The sequence below is a fragment of the Crocodylus porosus genome, unplaced genomic scaffold, assembly GCF_001723895.1.
Source record: "Crocodylus porosus isolate Cpor-Errol unplaced genomic scaffold, CroPor_comp1, whole genome shotgun sequence".
Classification (NCBI taxonomy): domain Eukaryota; kingdom Metazoa; phylum Chordata; order Crocodylia; family Crocodylidae; genus Crocodylus; species Crocodylus porosus.
In genome coordinates this window covers 9,589,431-9,616,076 of record NW_017728929.1, presented here as the reverse complement: position 1 = coordinate 9,616,076, position 26,646 = coordinate 9,589,431, and the positions used below count along the sequence as shown (strand labels likewise).

Below are 26,646 nucleotides of genomic sequence, written 5' to 3'. Positions count from 1 at the left end.
CAGGGCTGCTCCTGGGCCGGGGGAGGAGGCAGCGCGGGCTGGCGCCATGCCCAGGTCCCGCAGTACCTCTACCCCTCGCCCTGCTCTGCGTGAAGGCGGAAACTACATCTCCCGTAAGGCTGCGGAGCGCTGGGGCGGGCGTACGTATGCGCAGAAAGACCCCCCGGGCGTCTAGGCGAGGAAAGCGGAGACGTGAGTGGCTGGAAGGCTGGCTCCCTGTAGCCGGGGATTGGCTGCGCGCGTGGCAGCGGCGAGTTCCGCAAGGGGGGTGGGACGGAGGCAGGAAAAGCGACATGGCGGCGGAAAGCGGAGAGGGGTCGCAGGAGATGATGGAGGGTGAGAGGCCGGCGGCGGCGGCGGCGGGCCCGGCCCGAGGGGAGGGACCTGCGGCCCGGCTAGGCCGCATGTTGGGGGCCTGGGCGGTTGGGCCTGGGGCAAGAGCGACGGGCTGGGGTAGGACCCGCAGGTGTGGAGTACGGGGTCGGGCGGCCCTGGGCGCGCAGGCCGAGCGGGTCCGAGCTGCTTCACCTCCCCCCCCCCCGATCGGCCCCTGATCGTGAGGCCTGTGGGCGAGTCTGGAGGCTTTGCTGGTCCTAGCCAAGCCACAGCCTCTCGGGCTCTGGAGGGGCTGGTAGGGGGAGGAGCAGCCCTCCTTGAAACTATGGTGGAAGTTACGAGCCCCCTCGCCTTTCTTTAAATGTAACCCGTACTAATTCAGTCTCCTTAACACTTGGATTCATACTCTGTTGATCTAAGAAATTTCCTTTTTCCTCCAGTCTTCTTCCCAGATTGTTGGTTTTAGGAAGATGTGAAGGGAGGAAAAAGTGCATCAAAAATCAAAGTAAAAACAAGGGGTAAGAGGCCTTTTATTTAAGACTAAACCTTTAATTTAGTAAATTTAGGATCTCTACTAACCATACGGTGGTTCGTGTCAGTCTTCATTGTTGTACCTGCTTGGTGCTCTTTCTTCTGAAAGCAGCCTAAGCCTGCTGTTCTGTATCTCTCACAGTTGACAGGCGGATTGAATCAGAAGAGTCGGGGGATGAAGAAGGGAAGAAGCAAGCAGCTTGCATAGTAACAGACCTCAGCCAGCAGAGCCTGAGAGATGAGCAGAATGGCGAGAATTCAACAGGTATACAGTCAAGTTGCATCATCATTGCAGGGAGGGGTTTCTGTGTGCTCTATGTAACAAGATGCTTGTACCACTTCAGGTGGTTACAGTGATTTAAAGAGTGTCCACTAAGCACATCTGCTTTAGTTAATAAGTGAATCTGCTGTGTGATGTTCTATTCTGGAATCCGTATTGTGGCACTGCATTCGTTTCCAGTACTTCATTTTAGAGGACCGTTTAAGTTACAGGCTGTTGTCATATTTCCATGTTTATATGTCTCTGCAAGCGTATTTGACTTTGAAAGAAACCCTCAGAGTTTAAAGTACTAGTGGGTCTCATTGTATCTCTGTTACTTTTATTGCGGAGAAGTAGCTAACCCCATTATTAATACTAACATACTTTTTATGGCCTTTTTTAATTTTGTCTGGAAATATGCGACTTAGTCTGAAACCTGCTAAATTGCTGGAGGGGAGGCGGCAGATGTTTTCTGGAGGGCTTGAAGTAAATTTGTCAAAGAGTTTTTGAGTTGCAAGGCACTTAATTACCCTGATGTAAAATTTATTTTCTGATGGTACTTGTCTAATGATTTCTTGAATCCTTTGGCTCAAAGCTTACCCATTATTGTTATTTATGAACATTTTGTATTGCTTACACAGCAGTCTGAATTGCCTCAGTCTTGCTTTAACAACTCGTGTGGGAGCTATCTGAGCAGACACCTGCCAACCTCATTTTATATTTCTGGCATGTTTTGTTTTTTTCCCAAAGAAGAAGAAAAGATATGGGATATAATGCAATAAAAGTGTTACCCAAAAGAAAAAAATAGACATTGCTCTTTAGTGCTTAAATGAGAGGCAGCAAAGAACCAGAAACATAATTGTACTTTTTGAGTAGGCATACTAAGGAATTTTAGAGATTGTCTGGAAATGAAATAAGATCTCTGACCAATTCTTCACTGCTGCATAATCATTTCTGATGGATCATTGCCACACCAGATTTGCAGTGTTCATCCCACCCTAATATTGTTCCATAAAATTTGCAAAAATATACTCAAAATTAGCAAATTACCAGAAGTGCTTAAAATCTCTTTTTCTATTCTATTTCATCTTTCCATTATGACCTAACAAAGTGGTTCTTACCCTTTTTGTACCAGGACCCATTTGTAAACATTGATGGCCAGGCCTGATCCAGTGCCCCTCACTCCTGACCTGCTGCCCCAGGCCCCCAGTATGTGGGGCATGTGGGGGGCAAACAGCTCCTTGCACACAGGGGGAAAGTTATAGTTTCCCATGTTTTTTTTCCTCTAAAGGGGAATCCATTTTTAAAGTTTGTTCATGACCCTTTCATACATTCTTGTGACCCACTTTGGGGTCATGACCCACAGGTTGAGAAACGCTGCTCTAACACAAGGGTGGCCAAACTGGTACATATGCCACAGGTGGTTGTGACAGACTCTGTTTGTGACATGACAGCCTGGGGGGAGGAGAGGTAACAGATCAGGCACAAAGCATGGGAGGAAGTGGAACACAGGACAACAGACTAGGTAGGAAGCTCAAGGGAGGGAGCAGAAAACAGAGCAGCACTCAGGAAGGATGCTGGGCTAACTTATAGCATGGCTGCCAAAAAGATTGTCCCCACTACGTTAATCATGAAACAGCTACGTATGTTACCAAGCTTGCAAGATCTATATGTTCTTGCATAAAGCTTGAGCACAATCTAATCAACATACCTGATAAAACCAAGTAGATCAATCATTCATTAAATTCTTCCACTACCAACACAGCAAATCACCATGGTTTAATTACACTCTGGGGCTATATTTTATATATTGCTTATTAAGCATATAGTAAAGATTTCAAAAGAAACTAACTGTGTCCATCACGTAGCACATTCCTATTATGCAATGAACCAAGGGACCAAGTTCATGTTGGATAAATAGATAAATTAGGACCTATGTTTAATTTTTAATTCTAGATTTTCATTGCTTAGCTACTAGTGTTCAGGAAGTATTTTAACCACCTAGGACTCTGCCCTAGTAAATTATTTCTGGAAAGTTTGCATTAAATCCAACCAGTGTTCGAGTTCTCCAAGTAGAAGGTAAATATGTTTTTTCCATAAAAAATCTTAAGTACAGGCAGCTTAAACAGTTGAGCTTTTAGAGAACTGGTTGCATGGGAAATCTAAGACAGGACTATCCAACTTCTTATTGGCTGCCCCTCCCACCCCCCACATTTTTTCTAGATGCAAGCTCCTGCTGTACTGTGTAGACAAGAAGTTCCACGCTTTTCCCTTCCCTTCCCTCCCCCCTTGGCTGAAGCTCCCTCCGCACTGCTGGCTTCCCCGCCTTCTGGAGAGAGATGGGAAGGGAGCCTGGAGATTCTGGTTGCTACTCAGCTAGAGTAATCAGGAGAACTATAACTAGGAGGAGCCCAGGGCAGCCTGTGAGCTGCTAGTTGCGTTGTCCTGCTGTAAGAAATGGTCTTTGAAAGTTTTCTTAAATCACTAAGTTGCAGGCAATCTAATAAGCATGAAAAAACCTAAGAGTTAAACATGCAGTTAGGCTTTAGTTATGCAAATGTCTGTGGTGTAATAGAATTGCATAACCCAGTAGTTCTGTATTGCAAACCTCTGTCTTCTAATACATACTTTTTTTTTTTTCTGTAGTGTTCTGTAACTTGTAGTCTGTGGGGGTGCATTAAAATTGTGAAATTTCAGTGTTGGAACAATTTTCTTTCTTTTCCTTAAGAAAAATTAAAATAATTTGTGCTAAAGCTGCTTGCATATTTTAGTACATAAGAGTAGAATTATACTTCCATTTAATGAATGACTGAAAAAATGTCAGTCTAGGCTTCCATAACTATCTCAGTGGGGGGGGATATCACATTTACTCACTTCAAGTAAAAAGGTACTGTTTTTCAACCTGCTAATGCTGTATTAGTATAAAGTCTAGTGATGCCTTTTCTAGCCTAGCTGCCATCACTGGTAACAGCAGATTCTGTAATCACAATATAGTAGCTTTGCTGATGATGCATTAGCCAGTATTGGGCATGGTGCTAATCTGAGTGAGGACGGTAAGACCTTTTTTATATTAGAATATTAAGATTTGCATATATAAATGCAACAGCCTAATGTAATGAATGCAGTTTAAAACTGAACACTCCAAAGTCAGGAAATACCAAGAGTTACAGTTCCCATAACAATACAGACTCCCCCACAGTTCATATAGAGCATACAGAATTGTTCTGAATCTTTAATCAGTAAAATCCATTGTATTTACAGTGTGGATCACTTAATATTGCTATGGGAACCTTAATGTACTTGTACTCTGAAAACTGAATATGTAAAAATGATTCTAGCAGTTCTACTGCCCAAAGATTTCTAAAATGCCAGCCCCATTGGAAGAATGCATTCCCAAAAAAACAGCTTTTTTTTTTTTCTTTCTCTCTTTTTTTCAAATGGTTTCCCAAATGGGAGAAAGGATGACTTTTAGAACTCTGCCATTATCACGAGAATTCTTCAATCACAAGGAAGTTCTTCCAGTTGATTGTGATTCCCTGAAGTTATGGGAAAGCAGGCCAACTGCTGCTGATTTGCTGTAACCAAAATGAGGATACACTCAAGGGAACTAGACAGAAAGAATAGAGAGGGTTGCTGTCAGGTTCTTCATATTTCATGGAAAGCTGCTTATTTTAGCTGGCTTGCCCATATACTAGTGACTCTTGTTCTGTTTTTAGGGCTACATAGCTTTAAGTTGCATGACTTCATATTACTGAGGCAACCCAGCATTGCAAGCAGAAAATGCCTCCTGTATTTATTTGTGACTTAGTAATTCTGAGGATTGTCTGTAAACGTGGCATAAACAAAGATGCTGGCATGGTGTGTAGGCTTTATTGCTGCTTGATCACAGGCAGATGGGTAGCAAGAGCTGCAAGGCATCAAGCTCTTCCATGCTGGTGCCAGTAAAATCTCAGCAAAGATGCACAGTAACAGCACTTTATCAACACGCATTCATATGTAAAATGTTGGGAGGAACAGTTCTCTGCTAGTGTAAGCCATTATCATTAAGGGGATCCATTAAGTAATTAATTGTTTAGAGGCTGGGAGCTAGGAGTCAGGCAGCGTAGTTTCTATTTCTGCCTCTGCCACAGAATTTCTGTGTGACCTTATTTAACCATCTAACCCATATGTCACTTGGCTTACCCAGCTGTCAAATGGTGAAGTTATGGTGACTCTGTGCAGTTTTAGTAATGTCTGTAAAGGGCTGTCCATCTAAGCATCTCAGGGTAACGTATCTATTACCTCTTTGCCAAAAGTAACTGCACCTAAACCACCTGTACCAAGATATCCCTAAGGGAATGTGGAAGGTTGGAGAGAAGGGAACATGAGTTTGGGAGTAATGCCAGTGGTTGTTAATTGCAGTTATCTATTAATTCTATCACTCTGGTGTTGTTGGCAAATTTTGGAGATTCCCTACGAGTGGCTTGCTGTGCCATGTTCCACGTAGCTGGTTCTGATGCTCTTTAACACAAGACAGTTGATGGAGTGAGTGTTCAGGAGGGGAGATCTTGGATAACAGTTGTCTCAAACTTGGACAGGCTGCAGCTGTATTGTTGTCTGGCTGTAAATTCAGTCGGACTGACTTTGTTTCAGCATGATTTGTTTGGGCCATGGCTGTTGGCAGCTTGGCTGCCTTCCTTGCTCTAGTTATCTGCTAAATGTGGACAGCCCTGGCAGTGATAGTGCAAGCTTTCTCGTGCTGCTTTCCCCAAACTTGAGCGGCTGGTGGATTCACAAGGTATTTGTTCCTTAATCTCTATTGAGGCTGCCAACAAGTTTGCTTATTAACGTTCCTTTTGGTGGAGGTTTTGTGACCCCCGTCAGTGACACCAAAGTTCCCCATTCATTTTGCATTCTGCAGATATGAGCTTTGGTCACTGCTCACTTACGCTGCATTTGTATTAAGAGGAGAGAGAGCTGCGTTTCACACTGATTCCTCCCCCTCAGTTGTTTCTCCCCATGTTGAGTTCCTGAACTGTGGACCAGAGTAAAAATAAAACAGTGAAGTTAGGTTACAGAAGTTACTGGGATACTAGCAAATCTGCCTGCCAGGCTCCCAGGTAATTTAAATCTGTCCAGAAAGAGGTATAGGGTATGGTAATAAATGGATTTATGGGTCTTGATACAAGTATAGAGGTCTGAGTTTGTCTTCCTCTGACTCCTGCTGAAGGACATTTCAATTTAACTTAGCTGTGTATGGGGACTCATCATTTGGGTTAGGAAGTTCTAGGTGGCTGGATCTGATGCTAGCCATGTAATGCTTTTATATGCCATTGGCTATCCAAAACCACACTAGCCTAGTGTGCCAACTAGGCTTAGGGCATGCCTTTGACTGTTAATTCTCTAATGTTGCAGGTCATGTGAGATGTACCTAGGAAATGCATTTGTCTTGGTGTAGCTAGATATTCATCATTTAAATGCATGATGGAACCCCTGCCAAGATGTAAATATGATTAAGTGTTACTGAGTTGGGAGGGTGCTAAAAGAGTAAGCTAACACATAGCAGTGCTGAAGTTGATCTGAAGTCTGGGCGCTTGGCAACTGATTAATGGTCTTTGTAGTTTTCTTTCTGCAATGTATAAGTGGACCATGCATTTGAAATGGAAATGATACATGTTGTGCATCCGTCTTTGGAGATCTAATTAGGCCTGCATGCTGAAATTGATACAACCAACTTGCTCTCCTCACCAATATGAATTATTCAGCATCAGCTTATCCGTTAAACCCCACTCCCTCTTGTGCTGTATTAGGAGAAGTGCATTCAAATCCTAGGCTTTCTTCCAAAGCTTTAAAAGCATTTATCAGAACAAATGTACCCGAATCAGTACACATTGCATTTTCATATTGTGGATGTGTTTCTCTATATAGGCAATATGGTACATAAGCCAGTGACATAAGCATGTGTTTCTTATGAAAGAAGAGAGTAAGCATTTGAATTCCTTAAGGGTGGAGCATTGCATTTCTGCATACAATCTGTGTGGACTAGTTCCTCCTTCAGTGCATTGTACTGGATTATCTACTGGATTATCTAAGGGAGGAGAATATCTGAGCAATTATGGATGTTCAGATGATAGAGAATGTGCTTGAGTAAATCAGTGGGCTTAATGTCAGGGCAACTGGGGGGGGGAAATGTTCTGTTCAAACCAGAATGACATCCCAATATTAATATTGGCATAGAGACAGTAATATTATTATTTTGATATTAATCCTTATGCTGTCAAAGATCCACCACTCCTGACTATTTGCCTTTACCAGTTTCATCATAACTAGCTTGAACTTATTTCTGTTCTTTGCCACACCATTCATCAAGGTAAGAAATTCTGTTTAGTTGGGGAGAAAGGTGTCCATTCTTGACTAGATGAATGTTAGGGTCGATGAAGTTGCCACTGCTATCTGATGAATCAGAGCTTCAAAGCTGTATATTCCTTATCTTCCTAAAGAACATTTGTTTCCCTCTTTCCAGTTGATAAACACTGCAATCTTGTCATCAGTTAACATATACTATGGATTTCTACTAAACTGTCATCTTCCGTTACAGGAGAAGCAGAGACACCAGTGGATATGGAGACAATTAGCTTGGACCCAGAAGCAGAGGTAATTCCAGTTATACTCATGTGGATGCTATATGTGTGTGGATGGGGGAGGGAGGAGAGTAGGAAAAGGATGACTAATTCTGTGGCAACCTGCCTGATCTGGACAAGGGCAATGATTCTTCTGAAAGTGTTGACTGTTCCATTTTTCCCATACAGTGGTTGAGTTTAAAGATTAGATGTAAAGAGAACTTCTTAATTAGTACCTGAATTTTTTTTGTGACAACTTGGAATCTTGGGATAAACATGGAGTCATTTTCAGGCAGAGACAGAGCATAAACAGTTAAAAGCAACAGGATTTAAGCCTTTCTTTTAGATTTCTTTAAGGACACTGTTTCTGTTGCAAAATATAGTGCTGTCAACAAGTATAGGTAGCTACTCAGCTAGCTTGCAATATAGGCAAATTGTGCAAGACTGCTGATAGGGAGATTAACTGAACCTTGGCAGGTGTTCAGTTTCATTTGTTTTTATGGCTTACTTTTAAAAACTGAACAGCTGGAGCTAGGCAGAGCAGATGGTAAATGCATTTGCTCTTCACTAGTGTGGACTAATGGTCACAAAACCATTAAATAATTTGACACAGTTGATGGCTTAAGCTTCAGAGCTATATATCAAATAATTTGACACAGTTGATGGCTTAAGCTTCAGGGTTACATAGCAAAGAGTTCTCCAGTAGGGTGGAGGCACCATTACAAAGTTGTGCAGAGCCTGGCTCTGGCCTATGGAATTAATACATTACCTGCATAAGCTTAAAATGCACTCAGAAAAGCTTTTCCTTCACTTAAATAAACAAAACACATGTAGGATGCTGTGACCTCTACACTCATTTGCGTTTTGCTGCGGAAAGCCCTAAACTGCGGCTCCCCTTCATACTTAAGTCACCTGCTAAACCAGTTTGCTAGCTGCTCAAGAGAGTGGTCTTAATGATATATGAGTTTTATGATCCAATAGTCTCCTCCTTTAAAACAAGGTGCAAGGCTGATCTTTGAAGACAGTGTATGAAGTATGCTTCCAACCCTACAACAGCCAGCAGTGAATCAGATTCTGTTTTCTTTCAGGATGTTGACCTGAACCATTTCCGAATTGGCAAGATTGAAGGATTTGAGGTGCTCAAAAAAGTGAAGGTAAAACTTGTAAGGCCTAGTTAGCTTCAGGAGCAAAATAATACCTCTAGGGGTTTAGAACCTTACATAACAGTTCCTTATACTGTGTTGCATATGAATCCATCTCTGACTGAGAACCTGTGGAGATTCTAATGTGAAGAAAGTAATATTTCCCCTCTGCTGAGCAGTAGCAGGTGATATACTATCATAAATCATCTCAGTTGCTGAGGAGAGATCAACAACATGGACATGACTGGATTTAGACAAGTTTAGCTTGCGTATTTGCTAGGTCTGTGTGCTAGCTGTTTCATTTCAGAGGTGTTTCAGGCTGTTTTGGCACCCAAAACACCAAATCCAAAATGAAATGGAAGACTCCAAAATGTTTCAGAGAATTTTGGAGTTTCAGAGCCAGGCTTGCAGGGAAATGAAAACTAAGAAAAGGGAGGGGGAAGAGGGTGAGAAGCACTGCTCTGATATTGACATCTAGCTCTCTGATTGTTTCCCCCAGCTCTTCCCGGGGGGGGGCGCGTAGGCCCCAGGATCTGTACGCGGGGTTTCAGCAGACTGCTGCTGCAGGCTGGGGTCAGTGGCAGCCACTCGGCGCAGGCCGTGCCAAGGGCCGGGAAGACTGCATGTTGCCACTGGCCCTAGCCTGTAGCAGCAGCATGCTGAAACCGGATGCACAGATCCAGTGACCCGTGCCCCCCAAAGAACTGGGGAATCTAACCAAAAGCTGGAGAAATGTTCGGGGAGGGGGTGTTGATCCCCACTGCCCTGCGTTGTGTTGGGGAGGCTCTGCCACAAGCCCCCACAGGCCGCAATCATCACTGCTGAAGCTGGTGAGTGCAGGGCTTTTTTTTTTTTTTTTCCAAACTCTGCACCCACCAGCTATGGAGCATGCAAATGACAGTATGCTGCTGCTGCCAGGTAGGGCCAGTACCAGCACACATCTGTCTGGCATAGCCTGTGCTGAGAGCCAGGAAGAACCCAGTGCTGGCCTCAGCTGGCAGCAGCAACCTCCTGTCATCCTGCATACAGATCAATGGGTCTGCACCCCCTGGGAGGGCTGCAGGGCTATTCTGGACTCTTCCTGGGGGGCATGGGCCCCTGGATCTGCATGCGGAATGACAGCATGCTGCCGCTGCCAGCAAGTGATACTAGGTTTGCTTTGAACAGTTTAAGGTGCAGTTTCACAAAAAACGCTTGCACCTATATCATTGAAACTTGGCAGGCTTCATACCCTTAGAAGGGGCTACCATCCCTGCAATGTTCATCTGAATCAGGCAAGAAATGACAAAGTAACAGGCATTTTAGTGATTCCCCATTATAGCCTATGGCCAAAACACCGAAAGAGCATCAAAACTCAAACAGATTTGGCCAAATCGAAATGGGACAGTGATCTGAAACACTAAAACAAATCACTGTCCCCCCAAAACGCCAAATCTGAAACCAAAACGAAACAACCATTTTGCACAGTCCTATTATTTACACTTGCCCAGTACTTAGGAGTACAAATGCAGGCAATTCCTTTCAGGGATTCGGCCAGATACCGTTGCCTGGTTCCCAGAGAGTGCCTCTCTTGGGTTCTGATTAGAATTGACTCTTGAGACAGGGCAGATTCTTTTGCTGCTGAGACTGTTCCCTCTCTACATAGATAGGGGTGCACCAATAGATTTTTGGGGCCGATACCAATAGTTGATATATAAGGAAGCATATTGGCTGATACTGATCTGATATCTGATACAGCTGCTATCAGCTGGTAAGTCTGTTGTGGTGGAAGGGGAGGGAAGGGGTGTGGGGGTGCAGATCAACGCCTTTGCGGTGATTGAGGGGGCAGAGGCAGGAACAGGTGCTGCCCAGCCAGGGCGGAGCAGGCATGGGACAGCCGGGGCTCAGGGGAGAGGGTGGCTCCTGCTCCTTGCACCCCAGGAGGGCATGTACCTCCAGATCTGCATGGCACAGGGTGGGCTGCAGCTGCAAGGTAGAGCTAGAGCCAGCGCTGCACAGCTCTTCTCACTGGGCTTGGAGCAGGCTCCAGCGGCACTGGGAAGAGGCTGCAGCCACCCTAGATTTTGCCACAGCTCTGCTCCCAGCCCCGTGCCACCACCAAGTGCAGCCCTGGCTGAATGCCCACTTCCATCCAAGCACTGGGAAAAGCCATGGATGCACTGGGCAGTGGTGTGGGGCTGGGAGTGGAGTTGCAGCAAAATTTGGGGTGGCTGCAGCCTCTTCCCAGTGCTGCTGGAGCTGCTCCAAGCCCAGTGAGAAGAGCTGTGCAGCGCCGGCTCTGGATCCACAGCTGTGGCTTGTCCTGCACCGCACAGATCCAAAGGCACATGCCTACCCATCCCCCTCCCCTGCCCTTCCAGAGTGCAAGTAGTGGCAGGAGCCACCCCCTCCCCACAAGAGCTGTGTCTCTGTCCCATGCCTGCCCCGCCCTGGCTGGACAGCACCTGCCCCTGCCCCTTCCCTCATCACAGGGGTGTTGATCTGCCTTCCCACATCCCTTCCCTTCTCCCTCCCTTTATCACTTACCAGCTGAAGGCAGCTCTCTACACTGCCAGCTCTGCTCCGTGCTGTGCTGCAGCTGTGCACAGCACGGGCATTTATCAGCCAAATTATTGGCCCCATTGGGCCAATATCCAACACAAAGAATTTTCTTTGTATTGGTACCGATCTGATGTCAGACCAATGTATCGGTGCACCTCTATACATAGACTTGTGTAAAGACAGATTACTACAGATACTTTTTCCAAGTTTTAATATTTATTAAGGGAAAAAGATTGGAAGATTATGGTCATGGGCAAACTAACAAGACAAGGTGGTCTTAAGCCCCACCCTCCTTTGCTTCACAGCAAATTGTTCCATGTTCACGCCCTGTGTTTAATACTGCTGCCCAGTGCTATCTGCCATAACAGTAGCATTTTAGGGCTGTGGTGCTCAACACCTAGCCCATGGGCCAGATCCAGTCTGTGGTGCTGTGTCTCCTGGCCCGTGGGGCTCTCCATGGACCCATTGGGAGCCCTAGGCCCTGTACAGTGGATCCAGTGCCCAATCCCAGTGTGCAGAGCTAGGTGGGGACAGTGCTGGGCCCCAAAACTTAATTCGGCTGTGGGTGCCAGGTAGAGGCAGTGCCAGACCCCTGTGGCCCTGTCCCTGTATGCAGGAGCGAGGGGGGGAGCCTGTAAAATTCTGTAGGAAAATGTACCAAACAAATATGTGCTTTTTACGGTGCAGTAAGAGTTCTGACTGAAGTCAGACTTGCCTGTCCTTACTCTGGAAGTCAGTGACATAGTAAAATCCTTTAAACCAGGGGTTGGTGACCTTTTCGGAGCAGTGGGTCAAATTAGTACATCCAGGTCTTAACAGAGGATACCACTGCTCTCCCTTGCCATTGCCATCCCTAGCTGCTAATCTGCTGCCAACAGCCCAGCTTCGTGGGCCAGATAGAATTGCTCGGTGAGCCAGATCTGACCTTTGAGCTGTAGGTTGCTGACCCCTGTTGTAAATGAGCTAATAGAAACCAAGCTTCCATATCTGTGTCTAAAATTGTTCCCTCAGCTCTGAATCCTGCAATCCTAGAAGCCATGGCCTAAATTTCCATCAGCTTGTGGTGTTAGTTAATAGGCTGGCCATGGTATCTGTTCCATGTGCTCTTTTTTTTAACCTCATATTTGGAATAGACCTGCTTCCTAAAAGACCAGAAGAGGCAGATACTTCCTCCTTTTTGTGGTAACATGGGTCCACCCTAAAAAGTAACATGGTAGTTGTTGGAAGAGTGGGCCCATGCCCTGGCATTCACAGATGCATATTTTTCTTGCAAGCTTGTTTTTAATGACACTGTTGTTTTGTGATAATTTCTTCCCAACTCTCAGACTCTGTGTCTGCGTCAGAATCTGATTAAACACATTGCGAATCTGGAACAGTTGCAGACTCTCCGAGAACTGGATCTCTACGACAATCAGATTCGAAAGATTGAGAACTTAGAGTCCTTAACAGAGCTTGAGTGAGTATCCATTTAAGGTGGGATACCAAGGTTGGGTGAAGAATTAAACAAGGTTGTGAGTCCACAGGCTTCCTGCAAAGCAACTTCCTGGCAAAATGCATCCATTGAGAGACCCTTTTTTTAGAACTGCAAACTGAATGACACATGCTGTGCCTACTTTGCTTTTGGTTTTCTGTGGTGGTCCACTTGGGTGCTACAACTGTAGAAGAACTGGTGTTCTTTGTGGTGATTTAGTTCCTGCCAGAACATGGCTTTATTGTTCAGGAGGCTGTTGATGGCATGCAACAACTTTATAGATTGAACCAGGAGCAACATGCATAGGCTATTGGAATATTGCATAGCTGCAGTGACCTTCAACATCATGCATGCACAGCTTAACTTTTCCTTGCTCTGTAGTGACAACCAGTATTATCTACTATTTGCATTATAGAATCGGCTAAAGGCTTTTAGTCAGATGAAGGCCCCCCTGTGCAAACACAGAGATCCTGCCCTGAACTGCTGCTCATCTAATTAAGGGAGAGGAGAAGAGGAGTAGCATCCCCATTTTCCATGACTTGCCCAAGGTCATGTTGGAAGTCCACAACAGGAAATTTGACTCATCTCTTCAGAGTTCCCATCCAGAGTCTAAACCACAAGCCCAACATTTCTCTCCAAGTCTGAGTTCTGCTCTGTTTTCCTGGCCAGAGTAGGCAGGGCCTTACAGGAAGTGATGCATTTTTGGGGTAGTGAAGATCTGCTTCAATAAACCTGAGTGTAAAACCCTCCTCTGGTTAAAACCGTCCTCTGGTAGTGACTGTGCAGTACTTTAAGGGAGGCCTTGGTCTGACTTATTCAGGGAGAATTCTCACAAGTGGGCTGGGTCAGGAAAGGCATGCCAGAATAGCACTTTTCAAGTCAGAGGCTGAAAACTGTCCTGTCTTCATAGTTGGGTTGGATTTGAGTGGTGATGTGACAGTGGAGAAAATGGTGCCAGTTGTTGTAGGTCAGTGTCTTTTACATCCTGTGGGGTTTTTTTAAAGTCTGTATTGACTGGACAGGCACCTGGCTGGGGTCATATGACCCCAGCGCTCTTTTCTGCCTGGGGTAGGGGGCCAGACTTGATGATCTATTGAGGTCCCTTTTGACCCTAACAACTGTGAAACTATGACTATTATGTGATAAAATGAATGCCATTTCTGACTGTTACCCAGTTGCCAACAAAGTGGTCTAACTCCCCAGCAAATACATTTTGTTGAGATTGTTGCCCAAGTTCGCTTTCTTTGGTCTCTCTTCAGCTTTTGCCCTGGATTGAGGAGACATTTGTTTGCTTTTTCCATGCCAGGATCCTGGACATCTCATTTAACATACTGCGACGCATTGAAGGACTAGACCGACTCACCCAACTAAAAAAGCTGTTCCTTGTCAACAATAAAATCAGCAAAATTGAGAACCTGAGCAGCCTACAGCAATTACAGATGTTAGAGTTGGGATCCAATCGAATCCGGGTGGGTAGCAAGCATGTTGTTTGTTTTGCTTTGCTGTCTTCATCTAGTTTGTGGTAGGATGGGAAGGATCTGGTAATATCTGGCTAGATGCAGCTGAGAGAGCTGCATGTGGAAGGGGCAGATGTGCACTCATTGTCTGGAGAAAAAGGGGGATAATTGCAATATCTGCTTCTGCAATAGGTGGAAGGGTTTGAGAGGACTGAATTAATTGCAGACCCCATGCCATTGTCCACTTGCTTGTCGGAGGTTAATCAGCCTTGTCTCCAGGTGTGGGGTCATTCTCCATCCTGCAGAAGAGGTAACTGCTGCTGTCTTCAGTCTTGGTTTGGATAAGAGACTGGAAAGTTCTGCTTCATGTAAACTGTCTTGAAGCAATTTTTGAAATGGCTTTTTATCAGTTTTAGACTCCAGTGAATGTATACAAGTAAGATAGCAGAACAGAGCAGTGTAGTTCACTTATCTGCTTTTTATATCTTTTACTGTGAACCAAATTTTTAGGACCCTGTATCCAGCTGATATAATGCCTAACTGACATAGACATCCACAATGCTTCTTTAAAGTCTTATCTTCAATGAGCCTATTTGGGCAGCACACACTGAGAAAAGATTATGGGTATGTTGTTTGATTCCATCTCTGTAAGGAGTTCATGATGATCCAGGGTAGTCCTCATGACTTGTGGAAAGCTCTAAAATAACAATGATGGGTAGACAGAACTCAGCTGTAGTTATCTCTTACCCTCTTCACACTCCTAAGGAAGGGATTTGGTCATCTTGGTGTGTGCTTAACTAAAATTTAGGATTAGGTAGTTGAACCTGGGTTGAGGCCAACACATAGACAGTGCTGGTGTTTGGGTGGGTCAGAGAGGAAATCTGAAGTGTCTTCCTCTTTCTGAGGTTCAAGTTGATGGGGCTATTGGAGGTCTGCAGATGCAAGGAATGCACCTGCATAGCATAAGGCTGATGTTTTTTCTCGGCTTCACAACCATGGTGTTTGGCCTTAAAGGTTCAGGTTCAGCTCATTGGTTTTATTTGTAGTTTTATGTTATAATTGCGTTCTCTTAATCCATGTTAAGTGTACTTATGTTCTGGAGTCTTTAGCACTGTGTGTGTGCCTATGTATGTAGTGCCCGTTTGCTGAATAACTGTTAGTTCTGCTCTTTAATGACTCCACAAATCTCCATGTGTTCAGAAAGGCAAAAATATGCTCCCCCAGCTGATGCTTTCCTTCTAATGTGCGCAAGAAAAGCCTCTAAACCGGTCAGGCAGATTCACGTGTTTTTCTTTATGGAGGCAGGCACTGTGCTCAGGTATCCATGTTTCTGTTCTATAATTTAATTCAGTTTCTATCTGTTCTCATTTCTAGTTTATCCTGCAGTCCGTGATTTGGTAAACTACAGTGAGAATCAGTGTCATGAAAGAGACCATCTGTTTTATAACCTGAAACAGATGTAAAAACATTCACATCATGCTATTAATTTTCTGCTTTCAACCAGGTTTGGGATTTTTTTGTTTAACACATATGGTTTTCCTGACCTTAGAGCTTACTGTTAATTGAAATCTGGACAATTTCAAGAAAGCCAAGTGCTCTTTCCTCTTCCTAGTGATGCATCCTCACCTGCTGCTCTGTGAAAGATCCACCTGTTAACAAGGAAACTGGAATTGATGAAAGTTCTGTCTCATGCACAAGGCAAACAATATGAAATAGCAAGACTTTTTTTTCCTCTCATGTAGCAATTATAGGAGCCTTCCTAAGTACCTGTATCAATAATACGTAGAGAAACTTCAGACCAAAGAGGGATATGCAAGTTGACAGTATCCCTCTAACCCAGCTTCTTCTGCAAATCATCTGCTGTGCTAAAGGGTGCAAGTGAAAACAGAGTTTCTCAGTAAGCAGCTCTCTGCCCAAAATAAATGCCCGCTCCTGCTTTGGACTAACACAGCTACAACCTCAGGATGGACTTGGGAGAAACGCCGCCAAGCCTAGGGTCAGGGAGGACCGGGTTAGAGAGCTTCTGGAGGGGCTGGATGTGTTCAGATTAGCAGGTCCAGATGCTCTCCATCCCAGGGTTTTGAGGGAATTGGCAGGGGTTATTGCGGAGCCCCTGGCATGGCTTTACGAGCACTCGTGGTGCTCTGGCCAGGTGCTGGACAACTGGAAGAGGGCCAATGTGGTTCCCATCTTTAAAAAAGGGAAGAGGGAGTACCCGGGCAACTATAGGCCTGTTAGCCTTACTTCAATCCTGGGGAAACCCTTTGAGAAGATTGTCAAGGAGCACATCTGTGATGGGTCAGCAGCGGGGATGATGCTCAAGGGCAATCAGCATGGGTTCATTAGGGGCAGGTCCTGTCAGACCAACCTGATTGCCTTCTACAATCAAGTCACAAAATCATTGGGCGCAGGTGTCGTGGTGGATGTAGTCTTTCTGGACTTCAGGAAGGCCTTTGACACTTTCTCCCACTTTTGCATCATAAGCTCTGTAGTAGCACACTTTTCTTCAGGTAACTGGGTACAATACACATCTCCCCACCTTGTAGCCTGTCTTTGACTGAACACAGGAGCACTATGCTTCCTTTTAAAGTGGATGTATTTGTCTTCAGCACTGAAGCAGAGCCCAGGATCTTCCCTTTGGGGAATAATTCCATAGCTTGGGAGCTTCAGCCAGCATCATGATTGAAGATCTTTGACTTTGCTTAGACAGGGAAAGATTATGTCCACAGGACACCTAGAAAGAAAGATCCATTCTTGTTATAGAGGCAAAAATCCAGCAAGCTGAATATACAAGTATGTAGGAATCTAATCTAGGTTTGGTAGGTAGATAAATGGAGGTATATCCCATATCCATGTCTGTTTGTCTTCTACTACCTAGGAATTTTTAAGTGACTGAGGACAAGTATAAGGAAATGATTGGAGGCAACTAAAACCTTTTAGTAGCTTTTTGTTTGCAGTCTAACTTGAGGTATGTGCTTTACACCAAAACAGATCCCTTAATGTAAATGTAAGGGTTGAAGGTCCTCTGAAATTTCTCTTTTTAACAGGGCCTTCTCTATATTTTGCTTGGAAATGGGGATTTTCTGACATGCTAACAACATCATACATTAGAGCTAAAACATGAGCCCTGGAACTAGCAGAGACTAATACAGTCTTGACCCCTGGCCTAGAGTTCATAACTTTTTGGATGCACAAGTAAAATTGTGTTCAGTCTGTCCGTATTATGGTAAAAATGGACAGGAAATTTTTTGCACGGGCTGGTAAATCTTCATGTTGAATCTTATAAGTTAGAAGTAAAAGGATTATAAAGCATATGCCTGTATTAACTTAATTTCTCAGCTCAGGTCACATCTACATCTGTTTCATAATATTCTTGTTAGAATATAGCAACTCATTGATTCTCTCATTGCTTTAAGCAGCTGGATTTTATTTGTTTAGTTGTTGGTTCTCACTTTTCCCTAAGTCCTAAGCATGGTCTTCCCCATTGCTACAGCAGGAGCTGCCAGTGGTGGACAAAGCTTGCACCTCTCACTGATGCCTGCACCTGGTGAACTGTACTGAAGCAGGCTATTTAAAACATCCCTGGATCTAGCAGTAGCTTTCCTGTAGAATTTGTTCATCAAAAAAGTCAATCCCTGCCTCCCTACTCTATAAAGGATTCCCTACACTCCTGTCTTTCATGGTCTTCTCTCTGGCATTCTTGCTGTTTTTGCTTTGCCCAAGGGGGCTCAACACACACCTATCTTTGGAAACAAAGTGTGTGCTTCATTTTGTCACCCACAGGGAGATCTTCACTCCCTGCCATCTAGGGCTGAGGACAAGTTCTGCACTTAAATCACAGTGCATGGGTGGTACTTGTAGTGGTAAGGCTTAGCATATACACAGCACCTCTGTCATACAGGAGTATTTAAGGTAGAAAAGCATTATTGCTACTCATAGTAGGGGAACTGGGGCACAGAGTCCTGCCCCCACAGTCACTGGCAGGATTAGGATTTGGGAGTTCCTCTCTCTTCCCCTACTGGATTCTCTCTCCCAGACCATGCTGCTACTTATACTGCTCTTGGCCCAGGAAACAGGCTCCGCCTTGGATGTTTATGCACCACACAGAACCTACAAGCTTGTGACTCTCCAGAGCAGAGTAATGGCTGATAGCTGTAGCAACCCTCACTATAACATGTTCTTTACAATGCCAAACACCATAGTTTCCAACATCCTTTCTTTTAAAACTGATTTCCATTCTTGTTGCAGGCGAGTGGAGCCAGTCCAGTATGTTTGTCTCCTGAAGTCGTTTATTGCATTAACAAAGTGCATTTTCTAAATGCATTCTGCTTTCTGTTTGCTCTTCGTGAGCTGGGATAATGGCTTCTCCATTCTGACGAATTGCCCATCAGACTGTTATGTTTCTTTGGGAGTTATAAAGAGTAATGTGAACTTCAACAGAAAAAAATGCATCTCTCTATAGACCGTCTGCCCTTTCCCCAGGTGAGGGTGCCAACTCTGCTAATGTTTCTGATATCTCGGGTTGCTTGTCTGCACACTCCAAGGTGGAATACATCTCAGTCCCTGGGTATGAGTTTTCCAATTTGAATAATTATCATTTTACAACTCCACAGATCCAGAAGAATGAAACGTGTGTGGAATAGGAAACTTGTTTGCTGGCTCTGTATCTTCCATCCTCAATTTTCTCTTTTAAAGCAGATCTGTGGTGGTGTCTAGGCTGGGGTTTGTATTGGTACCTGGATTAGTAACATTGCCTCCTCTGGTTGTTTTACAGGCAATTGAGAATATTGACACACTGACTAACCTGGACAGTTTGTTCCTTGGGAAGAACAAAATCACCAAGCTCCAGAACTTGGATGCACTGACAAACTTGACAGTGCTCAGTATACAGGTATTAGTCCTACTTGGGTCTTTGCATTCCACCTGCACAAAGGAAGACATAAATTGGTGCATGAGTTAAAACAGCACCTGCTTCAACAAGTCTGCACTTCTCTTGAGATTATTTTTTTTTTTATCCTAAGAACTCTGACATCCTCTGTGCTCAGTACCTTGTTTTACGTCCCTTGAAACTGCCCCTCCAGTCCATGCATCTAATGAGTGTCAGGCTTTGGGGATGAGTGAAATAATTCTGCATTCCCTGCTGAAATTCTGTTTACAATTTTTTTTAGTAATATTAGTAAATTATAACAGGTCAGGCTTTACAACAGCAGTAGGCAGAGGATAGTTTCTGCAGCATTAATTGTCTACTGGACTGTGCTAAGTGAGGAATTTACCCTTTCTGAACTGGTACTATGTTTTATATTTCCAGATGTAGTGCTAATAAAATATTGGTTTGCGTATCTTATGGTCTTTTCCCCACTCCAGACATGGTATAATAACCATATATGTTCTCGTTAGAGGGGCAACAGTCAGTTTGTAGATACAGATTGTTTCACTATGTATTATAACTTAATGGTACGTATGATGGACGTGTAACAGAATGTATTGGGTACATGTTTATAATCAGTGCAGCCTCCCTTCCATTGGTTTCCTAAAATGGAAATCTAAAATGACTGGTAATCCAGTCCTTGCTTACTGCCCTAAAGAGTCCAAATGGAAGGTCTTCATGTGGCTGCAACCATTATAGGGAAGAGGAGAGCTGGTGGACGCTGGCTTATCCAGAATTTACAGATGTGTCAGTTCAGAACCAAGCCCTTCCTCTCCACGTGGCTTTTTCTTTCCATCTGTATTATCCAAATCACAGGTGGCCAACCTATTGCACCCTTGCTCCAAGTGGCACTGGCAACCTCTGTGGGTGGCTTGTAGCAGACTGGGGAGGGGGCAGGGAACAGAAAGCAGAGCAGTGGATCAGGCAGGGGAAGGGGATCAGAATATCTCTTGGAGAGGGCACAGGGCTTAATTTGTGGCACGTCTAACAAAAAGGGTTGGCCCTTGCTGAATTATAGACTTCATAAACGTGAGAATTTCAACAAATGTAAGAACTTATGCTGGTTTCATTAGGTCTTCACTTGGTGACTCTTGCTTCTCTTAACATTTTCAGAGCAATCGCCTAACCAAGATTGAGGGTCTGCAGAACCTGGTGAACTTGCGTGAGCTGTATCTTAGCCACAATGGCGTAGAAGTCATTGAGGGACTGGAGAACAACGTGAGATTCTTGTTGTCTTTCATTAAGCTTCTTTCTTTAGGAGACCCATAGAAAGTTGAGCCTCTTAAAATCTTGGTTCCTTACCAACCATAATTTTAAAAATAGTCTGGAAAGCTGAAACCTCTTTTACTTCTGCTGGAGCACCTTTGCATGCTAGTTGGAGTCAAGGGTGGACTGTTGGAAAGGGCCAGTTAAATGAATTGCCTTGAAACACCATGTAACAGCATGACTACTACCTACCTGGGTGGAAGGGATAGCTAGCTAAATTCTAGGTAAAAAACAGAATTGTCAGCAATAGGTAGCCCATGAGTCTCTTTCAGTAGAGGCATCAAGATGACTGCTGTTGTCTTGGGTCCATGGGGACAGACCTTTCTTTGTGACTCTCTCAATCACTTTAATTTCTGTATTTCTGGCTTGGATTGCTGTAGTGCACAAGTCCATAATGTGTGTTTTTGCCCATTTACCATCAGGTGGCACTGTGGGGCCCTCCTGTGGAACAGGGGAATTGGGGATTTAGTTGATTCCCTGAATATGCACGACCAGAAATAAATCTGAAGCTTGTGGGCTTCTTAGTGCAAAAAATTCCAGTTTTAAAGCTGGCCACATGAGAGGCTGCTTCAGTCACAATTTCAATAGATTCCCAAACTTTCCATTTGAAATATGTGATTCCTTATCTGAAGATAGGGGTGTCAAACATATGGCCCACAGGTTGGATCTAGCTTGCAGAGTTGGGTCATCCAGCCTGTGGCCTTGATGGAAAAATGTCCTGCAGCAGCAGGCAAGCATCTGGGTGACACTCACGGTGTTGGAGTCCCAGCAGAACCACGGGAAGAAGCCCAGCATTGTGGGTGCTTGGCTGTCACTGTGTGGGAACATGGTGCGGTGCTGGGCTGCTTCCTGCAATGCTGCTGGGGCTCTTGCCCAGAGGCTTGGCTACCCCTATGAGAGGAGGCCATGTTGCTTTTGGGATTTAAACGCTACAGCTCATGGACTTGGCTGCCAAGCGTGTGGGCAAGAGCAGTGGGGCTGGAGTTCTATCAGTCCAGCCACTCTGTGGGAAGAAGCCCAGCACTGCCACCTGTTTCCATGGCTGCAATCAAGTGCCTATGCTGCTGGTCATCTTCCTGGATTCCTGGACTGGCCACAGCAGGCATTAGCTTGATCCAGCATGGAGGGGCAAGGGTCTGTACACCCAATCTGCCCTGCAGAGCCAGCTTCATGCCATCCATCCTTCTTGTGGTCTGGTCCCACATCACTGTTCTACAGGGCCAGGCACGTTTGATACCCCTGTCTTAAGGTATTACAGGAAATGCTTGATCTTCAGGAGGAATTGGTTCATCAGGAACTGTTGGCCAACTAGCAATTGCCTTCTTTTGTTTGACTTGACTTCTAGGCACTTGGGAAGCTCTTATGTTAAGATTTATCTTCTCCGTTTAAAAAAAGTATCTTCTCGTATTGCATGTATAATCTCTCTGATATCCAGATGGCTCATAGCCCTAAACAGGGATCGGCAGCCTATGGCCCACAAAGGGATTTTATCTAGGCACAGTGGGTGGAATTAGGGCTACATGGTGGCAAGTCACAGGTGGTGGTTCACTTTTGATCAGGCTCCATTAATTCAGCCCATCACTGCTCGAGTGCTGCTAACCCTTGGTCAAGGGCAATCCTGGCCCAATTAGCTGCTGTCCAGTATAGGCATTCAAACAGCAGGCAGTGATATATTACTGGCTTCTAATATTTAGTCCTAGGACTCAAACGGGATAGAGGAGAAGGAGAAGAAAATCAATCTAAAGTTTTTATTTGCTTGCTTTAGAATAAACTTACAATGCTGGACATTGCATCCAACAGAATCAAAAAGATCGAAAATATCAGCCATCTAACAGAGCTCCAGGAATTCTGGGTAAGTGCAGGCCTTGTTGAAATTAATATTCATGCACAGATACTCATGTTGAAAGAAATTCATTTTCTTGACAGGGAGTTTCAGGGAGGCTTTAAAAGGCTGGGTTGTACATATCTTAGATTTTAGGTTCACCCCTCCACAGATCTCAGTGGACTGTTCAAGTCCTGTCTTTACTCTGGTGACAAGGTTTTAAGGCCATCTTCCCCTGACTGCCCAGCTGAAGGGAAGTAGTTACATTACTGTACATTAAATTAATTTTACCATGTTTAGTAGTAGCACACCCATAATTCAGGCCCTTCTCTCTAAGGTAGAGATCCAGCTGGTGCAATCCTGACTGTGACTGTTATGAAATGCAGAGTCTAGCCTTGCCCTAGGGTGTTGCACAATTCTACTTTTCTGTACGTTAATGTGGCTGTGTAACAGGAAAAGTTGGTACAAGGGACTTTAGGGCAGTGGTGAGCCAAAATCTGTTAAAAGTGCCAAGTCAGTCTGCGATGTTCCTTAAAAACATTAGCTCTCCTTTGAGGTATTTCCATTCCTGCAAGCTAATTTAATAGGGAGCTGACTGTACTTTGTGGTATCCTGGACTATTAAGCCCTTCCTTTCCTCTTTTAGTCTAGTAGGAAGTGCAAAAAGGTTGAGCAGAGGAGCACACACAAGCCCCTGGGTTCTTAGTACTACAGCATCCATGTTGGAAGCTGTCACAGTCTGCACATTTGCCTAATAGCAGCAGGCCTTCCTAGGAAATCTCCAGCTCCCTAATGGAAGTGCCCAAGACATCAGTTTTGATTAGTGCTTGCTCTAATTTAATCTTCCTTTGGAGCTTTTCACCATTGAAGCCTTTGGACTGGGGGTTGGTTTGCAGGACTGGAAAAATAGTTGGAAATGACATTAAGTAGGAGTCCAGTATCTTGGCTGCTTGTGCTGTTCTCTTCCGGTCCTTGAATATGAGCTGGCTTACAGCATCTGTCAGGCTTACACTACCATCTGGACTCATTCATGCTAATGTGAGCTGCCTTTTATATATCAGGGAGCTTGGGCGCCCTGCCTAGTGTGACATCTTTAGTCCTGAAAGGAAAGCAGTGCAGATTGGATTGGTGTGCAGTGTGGGCTGTCATTCCTCACAAGTTTCTGAAATCTTCCCATTGAACTGAAAGGGGAAAGTGGGAACATTCACCAGGCATTTTGCTCCCATAAGAAAGAGCTGCTGCTCAAAGGAGGGAAGGAACCTAATTCTGTACAATTCTGACATTGCAAAGAGTCCATTCCTGGAGTAGGGAACAGTGTCTTGGTAAACCTCTGTTCATACCTCAGTTCCCTTCTGCAGCACATCCTCCAAAGTACCCTCCCACTTTACCCTTTCTTGAATTCCGTTTCAACAAAACCTGTATCCTTTCTGATGAAGAGAACAGGCCAGAATTCCCTTCAAAGCACATCAGCTTTGTTCCTACCTCAGTTACAGTTTTCCTGAATGTGGAGTGAAGCCTAATTTAATGAATTCCTGTACCTAAGAGACAGGATCCCAGAACTTGCCAGTGCTGTAAACTGCAGGCATATCGTACATCAATTTGTTAGGTACAGAAAAGTGGCAGACAGAAGCAGATCCAGGACTTTACAAAGGAGGGTGTGGCAGTAAGGACTGGCATTGTAAGGGTGGCTGCATCCCCACCCCCAGCCTCTGTCCCCCCCACCCCAACCTTCGTCACTGGGGTAGGCAGACCATACCATGGGAGCTGCGGGTAGAGACTCTTTTAAAGTCCTCAAAACAAGTAAGAATTCCTTCTCCTTGCTCAGAGGCCTGTCTCCCCTTCCTCCTGATGCCACTGTCCTGGGGTGGAGGGGAGCTCTAGAGCTGCTGCAGCTGGGTTGCATGGGGTCTGGTCTCAGCAGCAGCAACAGTGGGCAGGTAGCTTCCACCTCCCTGTGTCTGCCTGCAGCTGGTGGGAAATACCCAAGGAGACCAGACAGGGAGAAGGAACCTGCCTACCCATTGCTACTACTGTTGTCCCAGCCCCTGTGCAGCCCAGCAGGAGCAGGACAGGAGCTCCCCTCACCCCCGGAGCAGTGAGGACAACAGCAGCAGACAGGGGAGAAGATGGGTGTGCCTCTGAGCAAGAAGGGGAAGGGAGGTAGGAAGGAATTCTCGTCTTTGGGGACTAAAAAAGTCCCCAGATGCTGCTCCTGCCCTGTGGTCAGAAAGAGGTGTATGGCCATGCTGTTGCAGCCCCCTGGATCTGCCCGCTCTTTCTGAGATCGTTCATACAGTACTAACAATTTGGCAAGGTGGAGAAGAACTGCTCCTATATTAGATGGAGCCAAGAAAAGAACTATGGTCACCAGAGTCCCAGTTCCATGCTGTATCACAAAACCAATCTTTACTGAAACACGACCCTTCATGTTAGTGCAGTCTTCTTTCCCTGGGCTTCCTGAAAGAAGGTATCTCAAGGAAGCAGACTGTGAGGTTGGAAAAGAAACTGCAGTGTGGGGGGTTGCAGGGAATTCAGTGCAGTTGACTTGCTTTCCTGAGATGAAGGGGAGCAGTGCCTTGCAGAAGGCCAGGTCCCATATCTTGAGATTGAGAATGTTGCTGCTGTATTAATTTCATCTGAAGCTTCAAGCTCTGCTGCCAGGAGCAAAGGAGAAGTGAAGACCTCATGTCCACGCTGGGAGCAGTGGGGCCATATGGCATGCTTCTCATTTCTAGCTCCTGCCCCACCCCTTCCCCCCTGGAATTCTGTTTGGATTCTGACCGTGGGTGCAGTGCTGGTGCTGTTTGGCATGCTTACACCCTCACCCCTTTGCCAGCTCAGGAGCCAAAACATTGCTTTACTGCAAACAATTTGCAGTAATGTGCCAGGGCTTCCTGTGCTGTAGAAACCATCATGCTTTCTCACTGGAGTCTGTTTTGGTGAGCAGTATTTGAGAGAGCTGTCACAGATCAATAAAGTTCTGTTGCAGTGCAGAGGTGTGGGCCTCGAGGCACTTGCTTCTGGCTCCAGTTGTATCTGAGCAGATAATAGATAAGTGGTTCTCAAACTTTTTGGACTCAAGGCACCGCTCATTTGAATGGCACCCAATTTTAAAAAAATAATTGTATATATTGTGGTGCATATCCTTGCAGAAGGCCTGTGCAGTGGGATGGAGAATCATCCATGCAGGGGCAAGCCTGAGCTTGTGCTTATCTCTTCACATCTTGCAGCACCCTTCAAAAGATCTGGTGGCATCCCCAGTTGCCCTGACACCCTTTGTTGAGAATGACTACCATAAGCCTGTACACTGTCTATGCCTCACCTTGTCAGACAGGAGTAGTCTTTATGAGAATAATAATAGAGAAAGCCTGAAGCCCAGAGCTTTGGATCCTTTTTTTTGATAATGGCCTTTGGGGACAAATTAGAGAAATAAAACCTAGGGATTAGATTTAGGAGGGTGGAGAAAAATCTTGAAGGAAGGGATTCAAGCCTGCAGAAGAACTGAATGCTACATGGAGTGAGATGGGCAGTCTGTGAACAAGGGCATTCTGCAAAGGCATTTCCATGGATCTTCCCCAGCTTCCCTATTAGACAAGGTTTGTTTCACCTCTAGAGTACAGTCAGTAGCTAGTATTCCAAAGAGGGTTATGATGGATGTTGAAGAATAGCTATGTTGTAGAAGAGTCAGCAACAAGGTTTCTGAAGATCATATAGTGTCAGGCCTTTTCAGCTGGGTTTCACCAGTCTGCTGTCACAGCCTATCTTATCTGTCTCCCAGTTTCATATAGTGGGTGGTGCCTTGTAGGCAACCTCTTGCTGTGCTCTCACTAATGAGACTTTGCTGGGAGTGTTCGTGTGTGTGTGTGTATGTATGTATGTTTGTGTGTGCCCCACAGATGAATGATAATCTCATCGAGAGCTGGAGCGACCTGGACGAGCTGAAGGGAGCCAAGAATTTGGAAACTGTGTATCTGGAGAGAAACCCCCTGCAGAAGGACCCTCAGTACCGGCGCAAAATCATGTTGGCCCTCCCTTCCGTCCGGCAGATTGATGCCACGTTTGTCCGGTTCTGAACCTTCCACTATCCTCCTTGCCTGCCTTCCTTGGAGAAATGTCCCAGCTGGGTTTTTTATCCACTTGCCACTCCCCAAGACTTCAGTACACTGACACTTACAGAGCAAATGGCCAATAAAAGCACTGAATACCAGGTCTTGTGTATAATGCACTCTCTTGTTGTTTTGGAAATATTATTACTATTATTAAATCTTAACACGTGATGTTTCCTGGTTGTGCTGG

The 26,646-nt window shown here is 45.0% G+C and overlaps 1 protein-coding gene across 6 annotated transcripts; it reads left to right on the top strand.

Moving 5' to 3' along the window:
- Positions 1-233: 233 nt before the first annotated feature.
- On the top strand, positions 234-26,632 carry PPP1R7 (protein phosphatase 1 regulatory subunit 7). Of its 6 annotated transcripts, XM_019543031.1 has the most exons (11): positions 246-336; positions 777-854; positions 1,010-1,132; positions 7,704-7,759; positions 8,814-8,879; positions 12,734-12,864; positions 14,186-14,348; positions 19,111-19,227; positions 20,377-20,481; positions 22,295-22,381; positions 25,503-26,356. In XM_019543031.1, the coding sequence occupies exons 4-11, from the start codon at positions 7,727-7,729 to the stop codon at positions 25,749-25,751; spliced, it is 951 nt and encodes a 316-aa protein (XP_019398576.1). In that variant the 5' UTR covers positions 246-336; positions 777-854; positions 1,010-1,132; positions 7,704-7,726; the 3' UTR covers positions 25,752-26,356. The 6 variants fall into 6 exon arrangements, with proteins under 6 accessions (XP_019398572.1, XP_019398574.1, XP_019398571.1 ...); XM_019543027.1 differs by lacking the exon at positions 777-854 and having other exon boundaries at positions 234-336; positions 1,010-1,117; XM_019543029.1 differs by lacking the exon at positions 777-854 and having other exon boundaries at positions 234-336; positions 25,581-26,356.
- Positions 26,633-26,646: the final 14 nt, after the last annotated feature.